The sequence below is a fragment of the Lissotriton vulgaris genome, chromosome 8 (assembly GCF_964263255.1).
Source record: "Lissotriton vulgaris chromosome 8, aLisVul1.2, whole genome shotgun sequence".
Taxonomy (NCBI): Eukaryota; Metazoa; Chordata; class Amphibia; order Caudata; family Salamandridae; genus Lissotriton; species Lissotriton vulgaris.
The window spans coordinates 1,218,091,490-1,218,112,596 of NC_141696.1; the positions used below are offsets into that span (position 1 = coordinate 1,218,091,490).

Consider the following 21,107-nt stretch of genomic DNA (forward strand, 5'->3'; position numbering starts at 1 on the left):
GCAGAAAAAGTGTCACGAAAGGAGAAAGCAGTAAACTACAAGAGCGAGATAAAGAAGCGGGAAGAGTCTGGATCTAAGAACATGAGGTGGATTCAAGACTATGCAGCCTTGGTATTGGGCACGCTGACATTTCAATGCAACCGCTGTGCGCTTCTGAGCAGGGCTTAACCAAACTCTTTTTCTTTACGCATTATTTTTACAAATTAAGCATAGCGTCCGCTGTCTGCTAATCGTGTTTTTCTGCATATAGACACGAGACCAACCCCTGCCTAAGCGGAAAAGTGACACGTTAGCCCCACGCAAAAAAAATGACACAGATAAACAAAAAATGCACACCTGTCGGTTGCAGTGGTGGGGAGGGAAGCGATTCAAGCTGCACTTTCTAAATCTGGGCCAGGCTCACTTTCATAAACAAATAAGTCCAATGGACAATGCGCCACTTCACTATGACTGGAGATCAATATAAGGTCCCCTTTTGTCAGGGAAAATAACAAAGGTATCAGCCAGTTTTAGGAACCATGGGCTTTGAGCTCTGCCCACTACCGCAAGGAGTGATAGCTTCAGAGAACTGTGGCTTCTGATCAGTCAGCAGCATCTACCCACATCCCTGCATAGTGTTACTCAGTGTCATCTACCTCCTTAGTAAACAACTCTTCTCTTAGTTTACAAAGGAAAGGCCGGACGCCTCTTCTATCCCTGTCAGAAAGGGTCTTCTCAGCAGCCTCCTCTCTGGGTTGCTCCTTGAAATGGGCTCACTTCTCACTACCTGCCTCTACACCTGAGCATGTGACGTTTTTCACATCAGGCACAGAAAGAGAGCTGGCTCACTCCCTCCGCCTCCCGCACTCTTTTCTTTGTCTTGCCTACACGCATCCGTCTTGCTGGTAGCACAGGTTGTGAACAAACACACAATACATATCCTTGGTATGAAACTACTCCCTGGTAGCAGTCTGCCAGTATTAGGAGTAAAAGGCTTACACTCTCCTCATTTCTTTTGGTTGTGTGAAGTGGATATTTATTGTGAAACATTTTAAATTCACCGTGAGATTGTGCACATTTCTTCAACAGAGCAGAGAGCAAATTCCCAATTTAATTAAGCAGAATATTATATACTTTTTTAAATAACTCTTTACTTTTACTAAAAAAAAGATAATGTGTTTACAAGAGTAAACGTGATAACTGTAAATGGTAAAGAAATACAATACCAATGCCTGACATGCAAGGAAGGAAAACAGGAATCCTATACCTTATGTATAAGAAAAACACACCTCCCGTATAGTAGTGATTTATATATATATTTAATGGTTTGTCATTTATTTAGCGGTGCATGCGTTTGTGACCTGGTGTAAATGTCTTCTGTGTGCTGGTGATGGTATATCTAACGTGGACATAAGCTGCCACATTGATAAAAACAAATAAACAACTCAGTTGCTTTGTTTTCTGGCACAGTAACCATAGAGATGTGAAAAATTGCTATTTTTTTCAATCTTTGATAAGTTTGCTGAAAAAAAATCACAACTTTAGGAAGGTTGTGAAGAATTAACTTTCCGCCACATATTGGATGTAAAACATGACTTTTGTAAAAATGTATCTCACAAAAGGTAAACTTAAATGCAAAAATATGCCATTGTGCGAAAAACACCTCTTAAAAAGGCAACGTTTACATATAGCTTCCTTATTGAGTGGGTTTGATTAGAGTGAACATTTTCTCTTAATGCTCAGAAATGTGTAGTATTAAGGTGAAGCTGTAACTGGACACTTCGGAAATTTACAGGGTTCCACAAAACTTCCCCAGTGGAAAAAGAATTTTTGAAAGATGCCTACAAAAATAAGAGATGACGAAGATATACCAACTGCACATCGAGAATCTACTGTCTACTGAACTGCAATGAGATATCACCTACAAAAGCCACAAAGAGGCAACAATGACGAGCAGCCATATAAAGGTTCCATTCATTTGCGGCATCGTCCTGCAAATTGGACTCAACTCGTGAAAAATAGCTGCTAAGCCTGCTTTGGAGATGTGGTTTCCATGGAAATTAAAGCTTTTATAATAATTCTATTGTATGGCAGCGTAATATTTCTAAAAAAGTTATTTAAATTGTAGGTTGTTTTGCTTTGCTTTAGGAATCCTTGAGCTGCCTTTTATTCTGTCATTGAAATCGAGATTTGGTATGGTGCTCGTTATTTGTAATGGGCACACCCTGTCGATTACTTGCGCTCTTGGTCCTTCATGACGACACTGGCCTGCAGTTGTGATTCATTCAGGAGATATGTTCAATATAACTTCCGGAGTGAAAGGTAACCATTATCCATAAAGAATAATCTCATTAGTTAACCCCGATTCATATTACATCACCATCTGGCAAGGGTTAGAGGCCTTTTGCCAAACTCTATATCAAGCAGGGATGCCAGGCTCCCGTCATTATAAATCCCTCCAGAAACTAAAGATTTGCCATTTCAGAAGGTGCCTTAATTTTTCATACTTGATTCCTTTGGATCAAGAGATAAAAGAGGAGGTCAATTGGTGTTTGGAGAATCTACATGCTTGGAATGGAAGATCAATTTTTTATTTCAGCCTGGTTCTTCTATTAGAATTCAAAGTATTTCATGGTTGGGTGCTCACTGTGGCCACTTCTCCACTCACAGCAGATGGTCATAAAAGTAGTCTTCCATGCGCATAAGTTATTTAGAACTTTGTGCAGACTCTTTTACAATACAGATTTTCACCAAAAACTATGCCCAGTGTTTTGTTTTTGTCAGGAAGGGCAATTTTCAACCGTAAGATATAGCAACCATTTAGGGGCCAGCCCTCAAAGGAAGTTTCAGATCTGTCCAAAATATTTTGGGACTGTCGGCTCCAACATCACTTTTCAATAATGATGGGATATGTGCCAGGCCGACTAAATTTAGCCTGAGACTGCTATCCTCGTCGCCTAAAAGAATACTGGGACAGGATGCTCCAATTTTTAACACCTACGTATCACCCGGTGTCTTCTGTCATTGGACCCTTCTGCTTCCAGGCTCAACACCCATCTTCATCAGTTGTAGACCAGATCTGATAGCTGCTGAAACAGATGTGGTCCTTCAACCATGGAACCTCGATATTCCCTATGCTTTTTCCAAACATGCGTAATGACATCTTGTTGCATGTCCTAAATCAGGAAGGAATGGAGTTCTTTATAAACAACAAAACAGTTAGGGATGTCTCAAATGTGATTTCCATCTCTCCTGTAACTGTCTGTGGAGACTACAATCCTTCTTGCCAGTTTCAAACTTTTACAACTCAATCCTCCAGGGCAACTTTATGACCCAGTCACATCAAGCAACCTCCAATTATTGTCTGGGAAACTTTCCCACCAGCCTGGATTTACAGGGTCCTGCTTTAATTTTGGCTACTATGAGGAATCATAATATTGTCTTTGATAAAATGATGACTTTTCTACATTACACACTTGGGAAGTCTGCATTCTTATGGTACTGGAAAAACTAAATATCTTCCTTTCCTTTAGTAACCACTGCTCTTCTGAGAACTCCTCCCAACAGTACACACAATCTCACCACCATACAGTGTGCTGGTCACATCTAAGCAGCCCTTTGCAAAAACACAGTGGTGTAACTAATACCATCAAAATGCAAACGCTGCAGACATTTAAATAGTATAACCTGCAACCCGGTTACGCTGCTGGATTCAGAAACATTTTTGTAACACAATTGTATTCTCTCCTAATTTGGTTAACATTCAATACAAGCCACATAAAATGATGAACGAATGCAATGGCACTCCTCTAAAGGGTATAACTGATTTTAGTTTGCATCCTATTAAAATGCCAACATTAAATATATATATTCCTGCATTAATACATTTTCAAAAATGGGCACTCTCAACCTCATTAAAACAAAAAAAGATAATACGCCACAAGGTGATATGCTGAAAAAGTGCCAGAAGGGTCCATAAATCAGTGGAAATGTCTAACTGTAGATGAGATTCAAGTATGAAAATTTTGAACTGGGCTCCCTAGATACAAACAAATACAGAACCAGGCAATGAATTTAAACATTTTGGAAGGGATATGCAAACGAAAAATCCAATCAACAGGAGTCATCAACCACAAAGAACACCGTGTGTCAAACAGAGAACACAACAAACTTCAAGAATGAAACCTCGGGTTATTCCTAAAAAAGTTAACAGGAGGAAGCAGAATGACTGCAAAACACTGGGAAAGAGAGATTGGGCATTAGGAAACAAGCAGACAAGTGTTCTCTTGAAATGTCTCCTGGAGGAAGCTTAGTGAACTGTAGTGAAAACTATGAGCCGCAAACGTTGACGACAAATCCCCAACCAAATGGGGGAATCGGAATCAGCATAGTGTGACTACTCCAATGAGGTTTAGGGTCACTCGAGGCCCACTGGTAACATGTGGTATGAAGGCTTTCACTCAGGGATGTGGTCTGTTTAAAGCAGGGATAGTACCAGAAATAGATGGGAAAACATCTTGGTTCTGACCATTCATTTTATAACCACAGGGTTCAATTAACATAGGTATGAGCAAACCTAAATTCAAGGGAGGTATGTAAATAAATGTATCTCTAAGGGCAAAATCTAATTTCTGATTCACATGGTGGGATTTTGTACTTAAAAGGGATTTCTACGTCTGTAAATTCCATCAGCATGGTGGATTGCGTGAGAAAAAGCTGATGGGGCAGATTTCAGAACTTTGCTGTGATTGGTTGACTAGCAAAGTTTGAACACCCACAAACTCACAAGTTGAAATGAAATGAAATGAAATACTTTATTGTATGATTACCTAAAATCATTTACAAAGAACGTAGCATATTACGACCATGATAAAACAAACAAAAACAAAACATTTAAAATGCAATGAGATTAAAAGAAGTCTATTCAATTAGGGTGGCAATGTTCATGACCATAGGAATTAGTGAAGCATCACTATTAATACTGTGGATGCTTGTCCATGTGCAAATTAAAGTTAAGCTGCTATTTTTCTAGACTTTGCGTTTGACATAAGATCTGTCCAGCAGAGACAAAGAACTTCCCGGCACGTGCCAGCTCCATTGGCACTGTTGTGGTATAAATGTGCGTTAAGGCCTCCTTACATCCCTACATGTTCTTACTTTATTAAGATTGAATATTTCCCTCACAATTTGTAGGTATTCACAAAGCATTTGTGGGTTATTCCCGACTGTGAATATACTCTCAAACGTAACCCTGCTAGCCTTTTTTGTATTGGCGGCTAGGTGGCAGCCTTCTAGTGCCAAGGAACGGAGGGGCGAACAGAGCTGGGGATGGAGCGGAAACAACTGCTGTTGTTTCCTTTCGATTTTCCAGAATTCCTTTCTTCTCATCCTCCAACGTTCTTCTCCCTCTCCCCAGACTCCACTCTTCCATCTATTAGAATCAAGTTTTTATGGTTGTCTCAGGGCCAGGTAGTCTATGTTTGAGCTATGACTGGGAAGGCTGGAATTAGTGATGCAGTTACAACGTCACTTAAGTTAACGTCAGAATCATTTACCTTGGGACACTCCCAGTTACATCTCAAAGACAATAGGTCCCTATCCCGCAGGCGGCTGATCAACTGGTGCCTTCATCCAGAGAGAAAGACACTAAACTACACTTCTGAGTGATGCTGTTTTCTTCTTTTAAAACATTACTTTGCTACTAACTCCATTTCGAACATGGCATCGACTTAATCGGCATGCCCAAAGACCATGAACGCCTAAGACTACATGCTGTCCTAATCACGATGCATATCAACGCGCTAAATCTCTGCATCAGGCATTGCGCAGAACTGCACGCTTAACACGCAAACTCTTTCTGGACGATAGGAAGTAGAAGGACAAGCTAAGAGACTCAACAGGGATTGAGGAGTACCGCTTGTCAGGAGTGAGTGCCTAATTTAAACACAAACATGAGAAAAGAATATTGGACACATCTGAGCTTTGTAATACTTGCACATTTAGTCATCTCAAGAAAAATGTATTTTATTATAGTCTTTCTTTCCTGAATAATATTTGTAATCCTGCATTTATAATGCAAAAATCAAAAGAAAGCAAGTACCTAAATGCAAAAAAAGAATATGGCAGGGTTAACTTGTGTCATAAGACTTGGGTAGACAGGATCTGTATGTTTGGGATTTTACACAGCATGATGTTCCCCATAATGGGCCGTGCAGGCGCTAGTCTGCTGGATTGCCCTGAACGCCTGGGTAAAGGGCCAGGTCTTGTTTTTTTCTAAAGATAGATTCAGAGGGGGATAAACACAGCTCCTGCGGTAGTTTGTTCGAGAGAGTGAATGCAAGGAAGCTAAGGGAAGAGCGAGCTAATCTGACTTTCCTAATGACTGGGATTATGCTTGGACCTTCGTTAGCTGCGAGAAGGAATACGGGACTGATTAAAATGCATAAGTACTTGTGGCCTGTATTCTAAATGACATGGCAAATTAAACACAGGGTCTTGAAATCAGGTCAGTGGAGAGGCCTGAGATGGGATGCCGGAATATTTAAAGTCTTCCAGCAGCATTCAGAACTATATTAGATAGGGCTCCATGCCTTGGCTAGTCGAAAGTGGAATGTAAGATTGGACTGTTACCATGGCAAGTGATTTCCTAAGTCTCAGGTGTTCTTTATATTCAAAGTATTTTTTTTCTTGACCAGCACCTTAGAGTGGGAGCTGATATATTTTGTGGTTTCCCAAAGATTACTCAAGCTTATGTATTGTAGGGTGTTTTTTTACATAACTAACCCAGGGGATGGTTTGCGAGGTTTTACCCAGATTTTGACCCTTAATAAAATAGGAGTCAGTCCTAACAGGTCTTCTAAAAAAACCTTTCCCATCTTCATTGTGAGGGATAAGGCTTGTAGTAGATCTGGGTAAACCTAAGAGACTGCTCAAAAATCTATTCTCTACAGACTGTAAGGTAGTGCAATGAAAAACAAAAACAAAAACATTAAAAAAATTACAACACTTACCTTGCCACCGGGTCTCTTCTCCTTCCTCCTGCTCTGGTCGTGGGACAGGAAGCCTAGCTCTCTTGACCAATCGCAATGCTGCAATGCTTCGTTGTGATTGGTGGGCCCTCCCACTCTTGATCTATGTCCATATTCAGAAATAGTTACACGTGTGATAAGTGTGCTGCTGTCCCAGAAATACTCTGGGAATTCTTTCTGAAAACAGAACAGTTTTCCAAACAGACCTACTTGGTCGATTTTGTGAATTGTGTCACACTGGTTTTGCTGCCACATTTTTTAGTCACCGTTTGTTTACGGGTGGTTTATTTTTGGGAGAATGTCAGCTGTGCTGCGTATATTCATCAAAGTTTCGGCATTTAAAAACTCTCTCCAGCAACCTTTCAGGTGCTGTCAGTGACCGAGCAGACTTTTGATCTAGGATATTGGGGCCAGAAACAAGGAACACCCCTGTTTCCCCCCCAAAATATCTACAGGAAACCTATATAAGGACCAGTATATAGACAGATTGAGTGCCTATCATGAAAAGGAAGCAGGACTCCTATGCTACTGCGTTTGCAATGTCAATTACATTTTGAAAATAAATGGACCTTATTACTGCTGCTTTAATTTAATCATATTTACGTCTACCACGTCTAAATTGCCTCTATGCACGATACAGAACAGGGAAGACCGGCATTGGCAGAGAATTTAAAATAGGCATCAAGGGAACAAACATTGCAATGCCAACATAAATGTCAGCAAATTGGGAAACAAATTGATCCAAAGTGGAAGGCAATTGCTCAGCTGTTTCCCAAATGCAGCTTAATGTTAACTCCCTGCCTGGATGCTGAACACCAAACATGACTCATCTGGTGTCCTTTAACCTATAACGCTACCAAGCTGTGGGTTAATGCACTAATATACGATCTATTGGTTCAAATAATAGGGTTAATGATCCTATATTAGAAAAACCTTATTCTGGCATAATACAGATATTTTTTTTTTTTTGGGGGGGGAAACCTTTATTTGACATTTCAACCAAGTACAAACACGGGCCTACAACCCCCAGGGCCGGCCGCTAAGCAGTTGCAGCACAATAAAACAATCAAAACCCAGACTCAGCATTCCGAGGAGCAGATTCGCCACGTCCACAATTCGTACTGGTTGTAGAACATATCAAGTTGGTAACAGGATAAAAAGGTTCCATTTTATAATATAAGATAGAAGGATCAGGTGCCACACAATATCTCAAGTTGCGAAAAAAAGGGGGGGGGCGAATTAGCAATATGTCCACAGTTAAATCATCTTCGTGTAAGTCAGCGGCGTTAATACATACTATTCAGGATAAGCGAGCGTACAAATACAGTTCGCGCCGGCTAAATGCCCGCCCAGTAGCACTGAAACATCGCGAGAATTGAGGCACATATGAAACAGCACAGATGGCCATAAAAATGAACCCGTTACACTGACCCAGAAAAGAAGAAAAGAAAAGGGGCAAAGAAAGATAAGAAGAAAAAAGGCCATAGAAATAAAACAAAAAACAAAACTCCCATCCCCCAACCTGCACCCCTGCAGAGGACTACGGCCTACCCCCCTAGCAGCGTGCCTGTCGCCCAAGAACTGGAACCCGAAATATAGAAAGACCCAGAGAAAGACAGAAAGAAAGTAAACCCAACCCAAAGAGGGGAAATGGAGGAGGGCTATTTCTACGTGCTCCCGGTCTCTCCCCCCCCGCCCTAACAAAGGGGTCCCCCCGAAACTGTCACATCCGAATAGTCCAAACTGGAAAAACATCCCAACCGCCAACCCTGCCCGGACTCCGTTAATCTAATGAAGCAGTCCCGTTACCGATAAAACCACAATGAACCACCCAAACAACAGTCTCAGCCTTGGCCCCGATCAAATTCGCCGAGTCCCTCAGACGAATAAAGCCCCATCATCAAAATGTCAAAAGATACACAGAAGTGATCGGAACATGGTTCAGTAGATGGAAAAAGAACAGTAGATCCAAAAGTAAGCCGCTGGTACCAACAATGTCCCTCCCCGTCTCCGAAGCCAGGCATTGTCACATCCGCCATCTTGAGAAACCGACCGGGGAGGGACACAATCCAAAAGAGCTCCCAGTACCAAGTAAAAGGTTCCAGGATGAGGACAGTATTTGAATGTTCCGACAGCTGCAAAACCGGGGATTCCAAAAAAGTAGTTAAGTCACCGATAACAGCCCGTTCGAGTAGATCCACTTCTGTAGGGGCAGGCACAGCTTCCAGCACCGGGTCTAAGTGCGCCACTGGGGCGTCGGTCAAAAGGCAAGCTGGCTGCCGGGTCTCGGGCATCGAGTCAGGATTCGGTCTCAGACCTTTAAGTCCATCTGCCGCCGACAACAGGCCGCAGGTCTGAGCTGCCACAATCGCCTGAAGTGCCTCTAGGGCCGCCAGTACCGTCCGCAATGACGGGCCACTTTGGGCCTGCTCCGCCCAGTTCCATATTTCCTCAGGCATAGTGATGCCCATGGAGAGGCGCCTTCTCCGGGGTAAGATCAGCCGGAGCAGGACTGAGCCGTGAGGGACCAACCATCAGCATGCATTAGTGCGCGACGAGACTCCAACCCAAGGTGCGCCGGCGATGCAAATGCCGGGCCTCCGAGTCAGGGACCCCCGCAACACAGCACCGTGCGTCACTCGTCTCCTCACCTCCAACACAAAACCAGGCTGCAGATGGTAGCACAGCAATCCAAACATTTTGAAAGTTTCAGAGACCGGACCCTGCCGCCCTCAACAGTCCGCTGTTGTTCAACTCGGACCCGGCTAGGCCAGCACTCGAGACCCCGGCTTCCAGACTGGGTTAGGCCACAAATCGGTCCTCGACGTTGGAGCGTAGGACGTAGGTCAGCTGAGCCGGGAGACTATGCGGCCATCTTGCTTGCCGTCGTAGCTCCTCCCATAATACAGATTTTTGCTTTCTCATGCTTAGAAAATATTGAACATTGATCTGAATAAAATATTTATACATACATGACCAAGGGTTCAAAACTTAAAGCGAACCAACTGACTAGACACCACATTGGTTTTTGGTATAGATTATGATTTGGCTATAATTATATAGAGCAAACTTATCACTGAGGGGTGGCAGAAAGCTTTACAGAGAACAAGGGTTGTGTGGTGGTCGGTGCTGGTTACCAGTCCCACAGACATCTTTTAAAACCTTAGTATGACCAAGAAATATTTGCTGATCGGTTTTGAACCGGAATATCAGAAAGGGACTTTGCCCAAATATTTGTTGCAAAAGTCCAGTGTGGAGGACAACCACCGCAGAAATGTGCATAATCCATTTTATGCATTGAAAATCATCGGGATTGCAGGAGGAAGCCTCTTTAGGTTTATACCATTAAAGAAACAAGGAACCTTAGGCACATCAGTAGTTAGTCCTTCTATTATTTAACTAGCACTATACAGATAAGAGATAGTACGAGATGAATAACATAAGTAGCCTGTTTTACAATAGGAAAATCTTCAGTTATCCCCTAAAGGAAATCTGTGTAGCAGGACCGGTCTGAATTGAACGAGCAGTTTGCTCCAGATGATGGGACTTAGAAGGATGAGGCTTGTTTCACCAGATTTTCCTAACCTGTCTTCAGCCTTCTAAGCTTCATTAGGTTTGTGCAGTGTGTGGTACAGTTGCAGTTATTTTCTATGCCGACAGTTCCGTCTGATGGCATGAATTGCTTCGTATATTTCCAAAGGGATCTGATATACACGTAAGAGGTTCTGTGATGGTTATTTTTGAGTCAAGGTGATGCTCCAATTGACGAACCGCTGCCTGGAGGATGTCTATACAGGCTGTGGGGGTGGAGTTGAGCTTGTCAGAAAGGCCAAGCCTCCATCAAGGTGGGAGAGGATGAAAGAAGGTGTTAGTGGGGGGAGGGGCTGTGGAAGGAAGCTTTATAATAAATCATAAATGGATTAAATGGTTATACAAGTGTTTCATTTGCTGTTTATTTCCAAGCATTTCTGGTCATCTGCTATGTGCTGTTCACCATGCAATATTTATTCAGGTTATTAGAAGTCCCAATGGGTATCATCAGCAAAAGCGTAAATTATAAAGTCGGATGATTTTACCAGGTAAACCAATGACATTACATTCACATTAAGGGTAGCTGAAATGATTGATGAGCCACTGACTGACAAGATGGTGGGAACTCATGTAAATAAGTTACTGGCAGGGCTTGTTGGCAGGTTTAAAAAGAAACAGAGGCTCCAGGTTCATGGACTTGTCTCTCGATCCGCAGGGCGCCAAGTCTTAACAGAAGACTAAGAGGGCCCAAAACGATCAAAGCAGCCATTCCATCTCCATCCAAATTACATGTACTCAAGATGATTAGGTTTTAGGGGAAAAATGTACTTCTACTTTTCAGAGTACAGAAAATGTGCATTGGGTGTCAAGATGTATGGAGGAACATTTAAATCAAATGTAATTAACTTCTGCAATCTTCAAAACCGAGAATTGAATTCGAATTTTATGGCATTCTGAAAAACAAAGAACACACTGTGCTAAAGTCTGTGGATATGCTTAAATAAAGGGGGAAAATATGTTTTGTTGTAAATTATAGCAAGTACCATTAGTTTAGTGAGACCCGATTTATAGCCTATTCGAAGGAATAGAGAAACTGGGTACCGCCATCTTATCCTGCATAATCCTTTATTATTCATTGCAATTTGTTGGTGTTTCACTTCTCTATTGAAGAGGAGCGCAAGTGACAGTACTGTTTCAATGTTGCATACATTGGAAGGTGGGTCTTAGTAACTGTGGAACCAGAAACAGGTGACAAAATCACACCTACCTGGGTTGTAGTAGTAGTTTGGATCTTCTTAATCTCCTTCCCCGATTCTCTCCCATCGTCAGACCTCTCCGTGTCAGAGATCGTACTGCTGGCATCAATATTTACCAAGGTTTTGCTGCCGGAAGACTCAGATTCAAGCGTCCTAGCAGTCATCTCAGCGTACTCTAGTACTTTGGAAGCTGCTGACATGTCCCTATCCGTGACATTGCTCATGCCATCAGATGTCGTGTGGATCTTAAACTCCTTGTCCTCCATCACACTTGAGGCACAAGTAATGTCCACACTGCCCGTCATGTGAGCGAGCAGCCCAAGATCGTCACTCACTCCCATGTGCACATGTGCCTCCTGCAGATTTGGGATTGTAATGTGGTTATTACTGGAGAGCTCGGGCAAGAGTTTGTCCTCCTGAAGTGACATTTTATCAAAAAGGAATGAGGTACTATTTGCAGCAGGCACATCCTTCTCATCGGCCAATGTTATCAGAGGTCCGTTGTCCTTCTCCTCGCTTTCCTTAATGATGCCGACACTCCCATGCACATTATTTTGGAGTTTCTCAACAGCTGCGCTATACACATTGTCAAGGAGAGATTCAACTTCTACAAGAGCTCCATTCTCGCCAGAGACCAATGTCTCCGGTGATAAATCCAAGTCATCAAGCTTTACTTCTGTGGCTTCCACCTTCTCGGCTTTAATGTCGACCAACAAATCGTGAACTTCAACACGCACACCTCCAGCGGGTCTGTCCGATCCCACTAGTGTCTCATCAGATATCTTCGTTGCCAGCAGCAAGTCCCTGGTGTCAGTACTCACAGGATAATCTGTTTCACTCTCTGGGCTCTGGCTCTGAGAAAGATCCTCAATTTCCCGTATTTCTATTCCACCTTTGGATACTGTCGCCTGAGCCGAGAGGCCCGAGATGGTGCTCACGTTCCCTTTCTTTCCCTTCTTGATGTTCTCCTCCTCTTGTCGTTGATATTCTTCATACATTTTTGCAAGATATTCCTTGTGAGCTTCATATGTGACCTAAAACAAAACATAAGTAGGAATAAATGGCTTTACACAACAGAAATAATCATCATTGACAAAGGAAACAATGGAAGGTGCTTATCATCAGACTAGCAAGGGGTAAATACAAGAAAGTAATGGGTGAAACGTCCACAAACGTAAAACAATGATGGCCAGGAATGAGGCCTGTGTAATTACCAATGGCTGAGATCAATTCAAGCATTTCAACTATCACTTCTATGTTTTCTGAATGAGATACTTCAAGTGCAATGGCTACTCTCAGACCTAGGCCTCATGCTCACTGTTCCACTGGACTCAAGCTGCTCATCCTGGATGAGGACCAAAAGGCTGAAATAGGTCCCAGGTTGCTTGTGTTCCCATCCCGAGAGGACATGACCTGGCAGTTTGGGCTGGAAAACTCCTTTTCATTGAGGGCCAAACCTAATTTGCATATTGCCTGCCTCTTCTGAGTAGGGGCTGTGATGAACGTAAGCATTCAACCCATCCCCTTTTCAATTTTATAAATCAAGCCAGCAAGGAGCTCAATATCGATAGAATCTATACTACTATTATAAAGGAAGAACTTTGAACCTTTGAGGCGGGTAAACTCGGGAACCACAGCGCCAATCCACACACCCGATACACCGTTGAAATTGTCAGGGTGTGCAGATGGACATAGGCTATATAAATTAAAAAATATACCTTATTTAAAAAATTTACGAGAAAAAAAAAGTTCGTCCCATGGAAGTAGCGCCGGCCGCGACGTGCGTGCTGACATCAGGAGCGTGGGGAGGAGCGACGTCCAGGAGTGCGAGGAGGAGCGGCGGACATGAGCGCAGGGAGGAGTGGCGGACATGAGCGCGGGGAGGAGCGGCGGACAGGCGGGGAGGAGCGGCAGACAGGCTGGGAGGAGCGGAGAGGAGCGGCGGGGAGGAGAGGGGAGGAGCGGCGGACCGGTGAACTCAGGAGCGCGGGGAGGTGCGGCGGATGAGGTAAGGCTCCGGGGGGACCCACGGACAATGTCGGGGCGGGCGGGGGCCCTGAAGCCTGATTGCTCCCGGACAAGGTCGGGACGGGCTGCTAGTTATAATATAAAGTAAGTGAGGACCAAGCAAGATTGTCTATTCCTTAGGTAACCTAAGAGATTAGACAATCCTGATGCAGTACAGTGCTAGGTCCCCCCTACTCATTTTCCCTTATGCAAAAAAAACTTGAGTATTATGGGGCTGTGGCTCCACTCCCTACTTCCAAGCAGGGCTGCCTGAAACACATGCATCAGCTAGCAGCGTTACTGAATTAGGTCGGATGCTGGGGACAGCGCATTATCACTGCTGAACAGGCACAAAGACCCATCATTTGTTCCATAGGTTTTTTATTGGAAAAAGAACCCTTCCCGTACACAGTAGTATGTCTAGGCAAACGTTTGAAACTTTATACACCCTGGATGTATGCTGTACAGTGCATCACCAATGTGGGAAAAGTTAGGAAAAATTAAAATATTTCTCCTCTTTAGTGCCTACCTTAAGAACACTTTATCTTTTGTGCAAAGCCCTGCCTAACAATATTAGTAGATAGGGCTGTGTATCAACAGCTATAGAGGTTGAAAGCCCCCTTGATGCAATGTAGTGCAAGTGGTTACTTTCTAGCACAAAAAGCTGTATTTCTCTCCGATCACAAAGGTAACACTAGTGGTTTGGGATAGATTAGCAGAGAAAGAAGCACTTACTACTTCCCCCTTGAATCAAAGTTAAAATATTTATTGATTATTACCCCAGCAGGGATCAACAGTATAGAATAAAATATCTGGAATATACTCTAATGCCAATTGTACACATACATAGGTTATTTAAATCAATTTCAGAAAAGATTTAGAAAATGTATATACGTTATAACACAAATTCATTTGGGGGGGACCTTATCAAATTTAACATTTCATCTGTACTTGTTACACTGAACTAAAATATAAGAGAGTTATATATCGGTGGTGTGCTTTTGAGACTGTGGGCAAATACTGAATATATATCTTAGGCTCTGAGTCCCTTCCTGGCACAGGTCACACAATCTTGAGGAATTGTACCAGCTACACGTGTAGGTATTTAGTTTGCCTCTAACTCTGCTCTCGAGGACCCCATCATCCACCCCTGTTCTCAGGGACTGGAGTTTTGAAATCTGGAGACAAGAAAAGGTGCAAAAGACTTGGAGACATATTCACTGGCCCAGAAATCTAGACTTTCTTGAACATCCACTTCCAATTATATCAAGAGTCTGAACATTCTGCTATACGTAGCTTTGGTGATGGGCCATTAGGCCTCTGGCCTGGAGTCACACCACTAAATATGAACATCGGGGGCTACTGCAAGGAGACAACAAGAAACTGTTTTAATATACCTTTAAGGTGCTATCACGTGATGACACATCTAATAGAGCTCCTGGACAGAGATGGTATGAAAAGAAGTTTGAAAGAGAACTGCCTCAAAGGGAATGGTAGATACATACCAAAGCTTGTAACAGCTATCATACAGGAAGCGCTACATAAAATAGCCTCATACAGGCACCTCACATCTGAAAATATGAGACTGGGACAAATGCAGGCCCTTGAAATGCTTCAGAGGTTGTGTCACGTATGGTACCTTGATCCATCTTCTCTGGGAATGACCCATGTCGGATGCTACAGAGAATGCGTTTTAAGGTCCAACCCCTCTGCGTTCCCGGAATAGGCAATTCTGGGTGTAGCTAACCTGCAAGCCTAACCATTGCACTCCAGAATTGCAAAATGATTTTGCTAGTGCTCTGTGCAGCTAAAACAAACCATAAATACATCGTTAAGGAAATACAGGCTCACCAGAGAGGCTGGATACCCCACCTATGCCACATACCATAGATGGAGACAATTTCCAACTCCCTTACAAGAACATTAAAGCTATTTGATACACAATGGACTACTTTATCACAATTCCTTTCTTCCAAATGAGAAAACCTACTTGCCCCTGGTATCACTGAGGAGAGTCCATTTAGATTGTGTCTCAGGCTAGACCTGAGAATACCACAAATACGATGTTAGCTAGCACACACTACTCATGGTTTTAAGCTGCTCTGGTGCCGGGTGGTGGAAGGTGGGGGTGGGAAGGGGTAGGTATTTGAATTTCTGATCCTGGTAGGTGGAAGCCAAGAACATGTTTTACTTTGCAAGCGTTCTAAACAAGAAGTACATTTGAACCATAAAGCATGCCACTTATACCAAATCGTGCTATTTCAACCAGCTGTAGTGGTGTTGGGCTATTTATATTTGTAGGGCGTACATATCACCAGGAAGGATATTCTGGCACCTTTGAAGGAAGTGAACTGGCCTGTCTGGGGCCCATCAGAAGAGCAAGTTTTTAAAGGCTAGATGTAGGTAATTTGGATTTACCGATTCGTAAATACCGAATTTTACTGATTCGGTATTTATGAATCGGTAAATCCAATGTAGGTAAAAAATTCTGTAGAAAATACAGAATCGGTAGGATTCGGTATTTACCGATTCGGTATTTGCCATTGATTCCTATGGGCCTGTAGACCCATAGGAATGAATGTAATTATCGATTCTGTAAATACCGAAAAATTCAAGGGTGGCAGGTTGTCACTTTGACACCATGTTGCACCCCTGATTAGGGCTTGTGTGCCACATGGCACAGGTGTACATGCACAGATTTGCATATACACAGGTATTCGTTATTTACCACCAACTAATAGTTGTGGTAAATAACGAATCCTTAAAGCGCTGTGGCACTGTTTACAGTGCCGCCTACATCTTAAAATGCATATTCGGTAATTTTACAGAATCGGTAATTTACCAATTCGGTAAATTTACCAATTCGGTAAATTACCGATCCGGCAAAATTACCGATTCGGCAAAATTACCGAATCTGCATTTTCTTATGCCCCTACATCTCAGTATCCAAATACCAGTTGGTAACGGCCGAAAATCGGTATTTTCGACCATTACCGACCAGTTTTTGGATACCTACATCTGGGCTCAAGTTTCTTACAGAATTCAAGGATGGAGCAGGCAGCACTGTTGTCATAGGGGAGTGTGTTCCAGACTTTGGGACAGGTAGTAGAATGCTCAACCTGTGGCCCAGCAGAAGCATATGACGTGGACAAGAAGCAGGCTGGCCGAATGGAGGTTTCTTGACAGGGTGTGGCAAAGAATGTGGCTGATAAGGTACACTGGGTTTTTGTTTTGTAGTGCTTTGTGGGTGTGTGTGTGAGCAGTTTTAAAATGGAGCATTTGCAGATTGGAAGCCAGTGGAGGCCTTTGAGGTATTAGGATGTATATGGAGGTGTGGGAGTTGGAGTGTAAGTCCTGTGTGGTTACGTTCTATACAACTTGGAGCCACCGTTTGGCGAGTTGAGCAATGATGCCAATGTAGAGTGAGTTCCTGTAGTCGAGCTTGCTGCTGACGAGGGCTTGCCTAAAGGTTCTGCTGGTGCCCAGAGTGATCTATTTGAAGATTTTTTTCTGAATAGGTTGAGAGTGTGGAAGCAGGTAGAAGTGACAGTTTTTTACCTGATTCACCATGGATATACTGCTGTTGATCCTGATAACCAGGTTCCTGGCCATGGTGGATGTGTGATGAGTCGGACCAACATTGGTGGGTCACCAACCCAGTAACCAGAGTGGTGTCTTTGCCAAAGAGGAACACCTCTCTTTTATCAAAGTTGAGTTTTAGGTGTTTCTTTTCATCCAGTCTACTTCCGGGGACATGCATCTAACGAAGATGGTTTGAGCGGAGAAGGGTTCCCAAAGGGGCATGGCCAATAAAGCAGAATAGAAACCCTTTGAAAGAGACGGCCTATGTAATTATTGGCATGGCCTAAAACAAGTGAATTGGATTTATGTGCCCATGCCTTCAGCTCAAGGCTTTAAGTGGGATGAAAAAAGTGGAAGGTCTCTCAAACGGGCGTGGCCAATGCATTAAGGGCATGGCTTAAAAACACATAAGATAAAAATCTGTGCTTAGCATAGTTTGCTGCCCAACGGGTATTTTGCTGTTTCTGTCATTGCATCCAGATATAGGATACAACAAATAACATACCGACAACAAGTCAGGACTATTGGCTTTGTCAATGGTTGTTAGTTGCATACAATAAATAGGCAACAACTATGGCTTTGTTGTATATAATATTGAAAATGCTTCAGTTCTAAAATGATACGGCTGAAATAACTAAAACAAGTCTCTTTGAAGTTACACCAAAGGCTTTGAGCAGTGATACTGCTGCAGGGTTAACATTTATTTTCCACTCAGATGTAATAAATGGAGAGCCCGATAGAGGCACGTCTCAGCACCTGCTTTAAAGAACTGCTGGTGCCGAGCACCGGCAGGACCCTGCCCACTTAAAGCCATGCTTCTGCTGTGTTTTCTGTTAAAAGACTTCCGCATTCTGGTAATGCCGGAAAGATGGGGTGAGTAAGAAATGCTGGAGATTTACATGCAGATTAAGGAGCGGAACCCGCGTAATTAAGAAAAACTGAATGCACACATACACGCTGCCGCCGCAGTCTATGAAAAATTTGTCGAATGAACTCTTGGAAGAAAACAACCCCAGAGTTTTCACATTCAGTAAGGCATCCTATTGACGACCGAATTGCCACAAGTATGCACGTCAGGATAATCGCTGCATCACTTAGATGAGAGATCATTAATCGTCCGTCGATCGCAAATAAACTACACATACGAGAAAATCATCCCAATTCTCGGATTCCATTTGGCATTTTTCGCCCTCCAAGTTATACAAGTAATCCTCCATCATAACTGTGTTTGACCAGGTCCTGGTCCTGAGGAGAACCCTGAAAATGGAAAAGGGTTCTGAAACGCGTCGACCCCCATCAGCTAGCAGTAGCCAATACTAGCCTATGAAAGAACACTGCAAACAAACAGGACGTTCAGCCTGTTGTAACTATTGTGTGGTCTGGCTGTACATGGCATGTTCATACTTAAAAAACAATAGTCATACGCACTGCCCTACAAATAAGGACTGGTCTGATGTCTTTTGTTTCTATTGTGGCATTTGTAAACATTTGTTTGTCTTTGATGTTTTTGCGAAATGTTTAATATGTCGCTATTATTTTTGTCTTGAATTGTATTGTGTAGTATATTTATCTTCAAAATGAATTAAATGTCTACCATGTTTGTATTTAAACGAAATAAGATAAGGAGAAATAAAAACAGCATAACCACTTTGGAATTTAGGTGGTTATTTATGAATGCATAAATTATTAATGCACGTCCAAACCACTTTCTTTCTTCCGTGTTTTCTGTTAAATCATACAGATACGCCACACAACAATGCATAAGTACACCTTACAAGGCTGACCTACTGTCTTTACCATTGCTTATTATTAATGATTCTTATTCAGTAGCCTATAAAAGAGTAAGGACTCTCATTCATCCCTCCACATTCCTTTCCTCTATAATCTCGCTCTTCACACATCCTTCTGAATTCCCTCCAACCACGTCACTCTTTAGCTTGTTGCTCTCCATCCGTCTTTTCATTTGTTCCTTCTAGAAGTACTTAATTTCATCTCCTGCAAACCCTTCCCTCTTTTTCACACACACTGCTTCCTTTGGCACTGTCAATATTTCCACAGATATATACCTCCTCCCCCACCCTAAATCATAGTTCCATTTTGCAGGTATGTGATAATCAATGTGTACGCTCAGCAGAGAAGGCAAAGATTGAATGATCATGTACTGAGTACACCTTCATGACAGGTTGACAGACAATATCAGAAACTCACCACTCACTCCAGAGCTCTTAAACATGCTTAAATCATCGACACCCTGATTTTACCCCGAAACCTACAGGCGACTCGGTTGTATTGTGTGCTATACACGATCCACATATTGCATGAAATACAAAAGTAGGGAAACAGATCTGGGAAAAGGAGACTTACGGGAAATTGGGACACATTTACTATGCAACATGAATTAAAACGAGTGAAATCTATCAGGCACCGTTTCACTGACTTATGTTAGCTTAAGGTTTATTGCAAATATTGCCATTAAAAAGCACTGCTCTTGGTGTAAATAATAACATGTGAATACAGGGCCTGGTAGGGACCAGTTTCATTTTCCATTTAATATTTTTGTATTTGTATTTTTTGCAGTTTTAGATAGCAAACACTTGGAAGATATTGGCGCGCTTTACGTGAGAACCAGTTACATTGCACTAGGTCACTTTTAGCCGTGGGGAGATTAAGGGATCTGCCCAGAATGGCAGGGCACGTCAAAACTGGCACCTGCTTCTCCAATTCCATATTAGGCAGCTCTGGCCGCAACGCCACAGCTTCTCTCTGTCGCGAGTGCTAAGCACCGGCAGGACCCGCCCCACTTATTGCCCGGGCAAGAGGGCATTAGCTAATGGGGTGGTTGAAGACGGCAGGCAGAGAGGCCTTTCACATCACAACCTTATGTGATGGTTGTTTAGTTGGCAATTCCGTGCATCTCGCACTAAGAAATAGACGAATCCCACTGTTTAGGAAGGAAGATCGGCGATTGCATTTGTTTGCACAGTAGTACTACAAGTGCATAAGTCGAGCTTTACGGGAGACTGGTGTCGACAATACAGTAAACCCCTCAGTTAATGCCGTAACATTAGAATCTAGATGAACACCGCCTCTACCCATTTCTTATTGCCAATTCTGTTACACAACGCTGAGGTTTATGAGGCGTGTAACACACGGTCGCTTGCTTTTCCTTCCACTAGATGGCGCTAAACGATTATGACTATAGTCTCTTAAATGCAATCAAGTAAATTATTTTAGTATTGACGACATTAAAATTTGGCAAAAAAAGTCTAATCCCTCCACAGTGGAATCATGTTAAATATCGTGGGCACATTTTGACAGGCGTGTGCTTAATACCTTTTCCGAACAGTGCGCGCTCAAAGTACGCACCACTCTGCCCATGAACCTGGCAGAAAAAAGGACTGACATTTGCATAGATACTTTTTCATTCGGGCACAACTATGAGAAACTTGACGCGGTTGCCTTAATGCTAAGTTCGATTTCTCAGACTGACGTTATAGAAGAACTGGCTACATAAAGGAAAAAACTGAATCTTTAAGCAACAATATATTTTTTTGCAATTGTGCTATCGATGGATGCTTCCTTTGGGTCCATTTTTCCGTATTAACCGCACAAGCATCGCTTTCGGATTTAGAATTCAACTCCTACACGAACATCCGGTTGACTCAGCTGCGAGTACCCGCCATCCTCAGTAAGAGTCACGAGGGATCCGGGATCCAAACGGTGG

At 42.8% G+C, this 21,107-nt stretch overlaps 1 protein-coding gene across 7 annotated transcripts in view; it reads right to left on the reverse strand.

Annotated features, from left to right (window-relative positions):
- NBEA (neurobeachin) overlaps nucleotides 1–21,107 on the reverse strand; it is a 1,820,918-nt gene that overhangs the window by 1,166,356 nt on the left and 633,455 nt on the right. For all 7 annotated transcript variants that reach the window (XM_086935110.1, XM_086935108.1, XM_086935109.1 and 4 more), the window contains exon 22: nucleotides 11,806–12,828. In XM_086935110.1, the coding sequence (XP_086791236.1) occupies nucleotides 11,806–12,828 (1,023 nt within the window). The remainder of the gene's footprint in view (nucleotides 1–11,805; nucleotides 12,829–21,107) is intronic.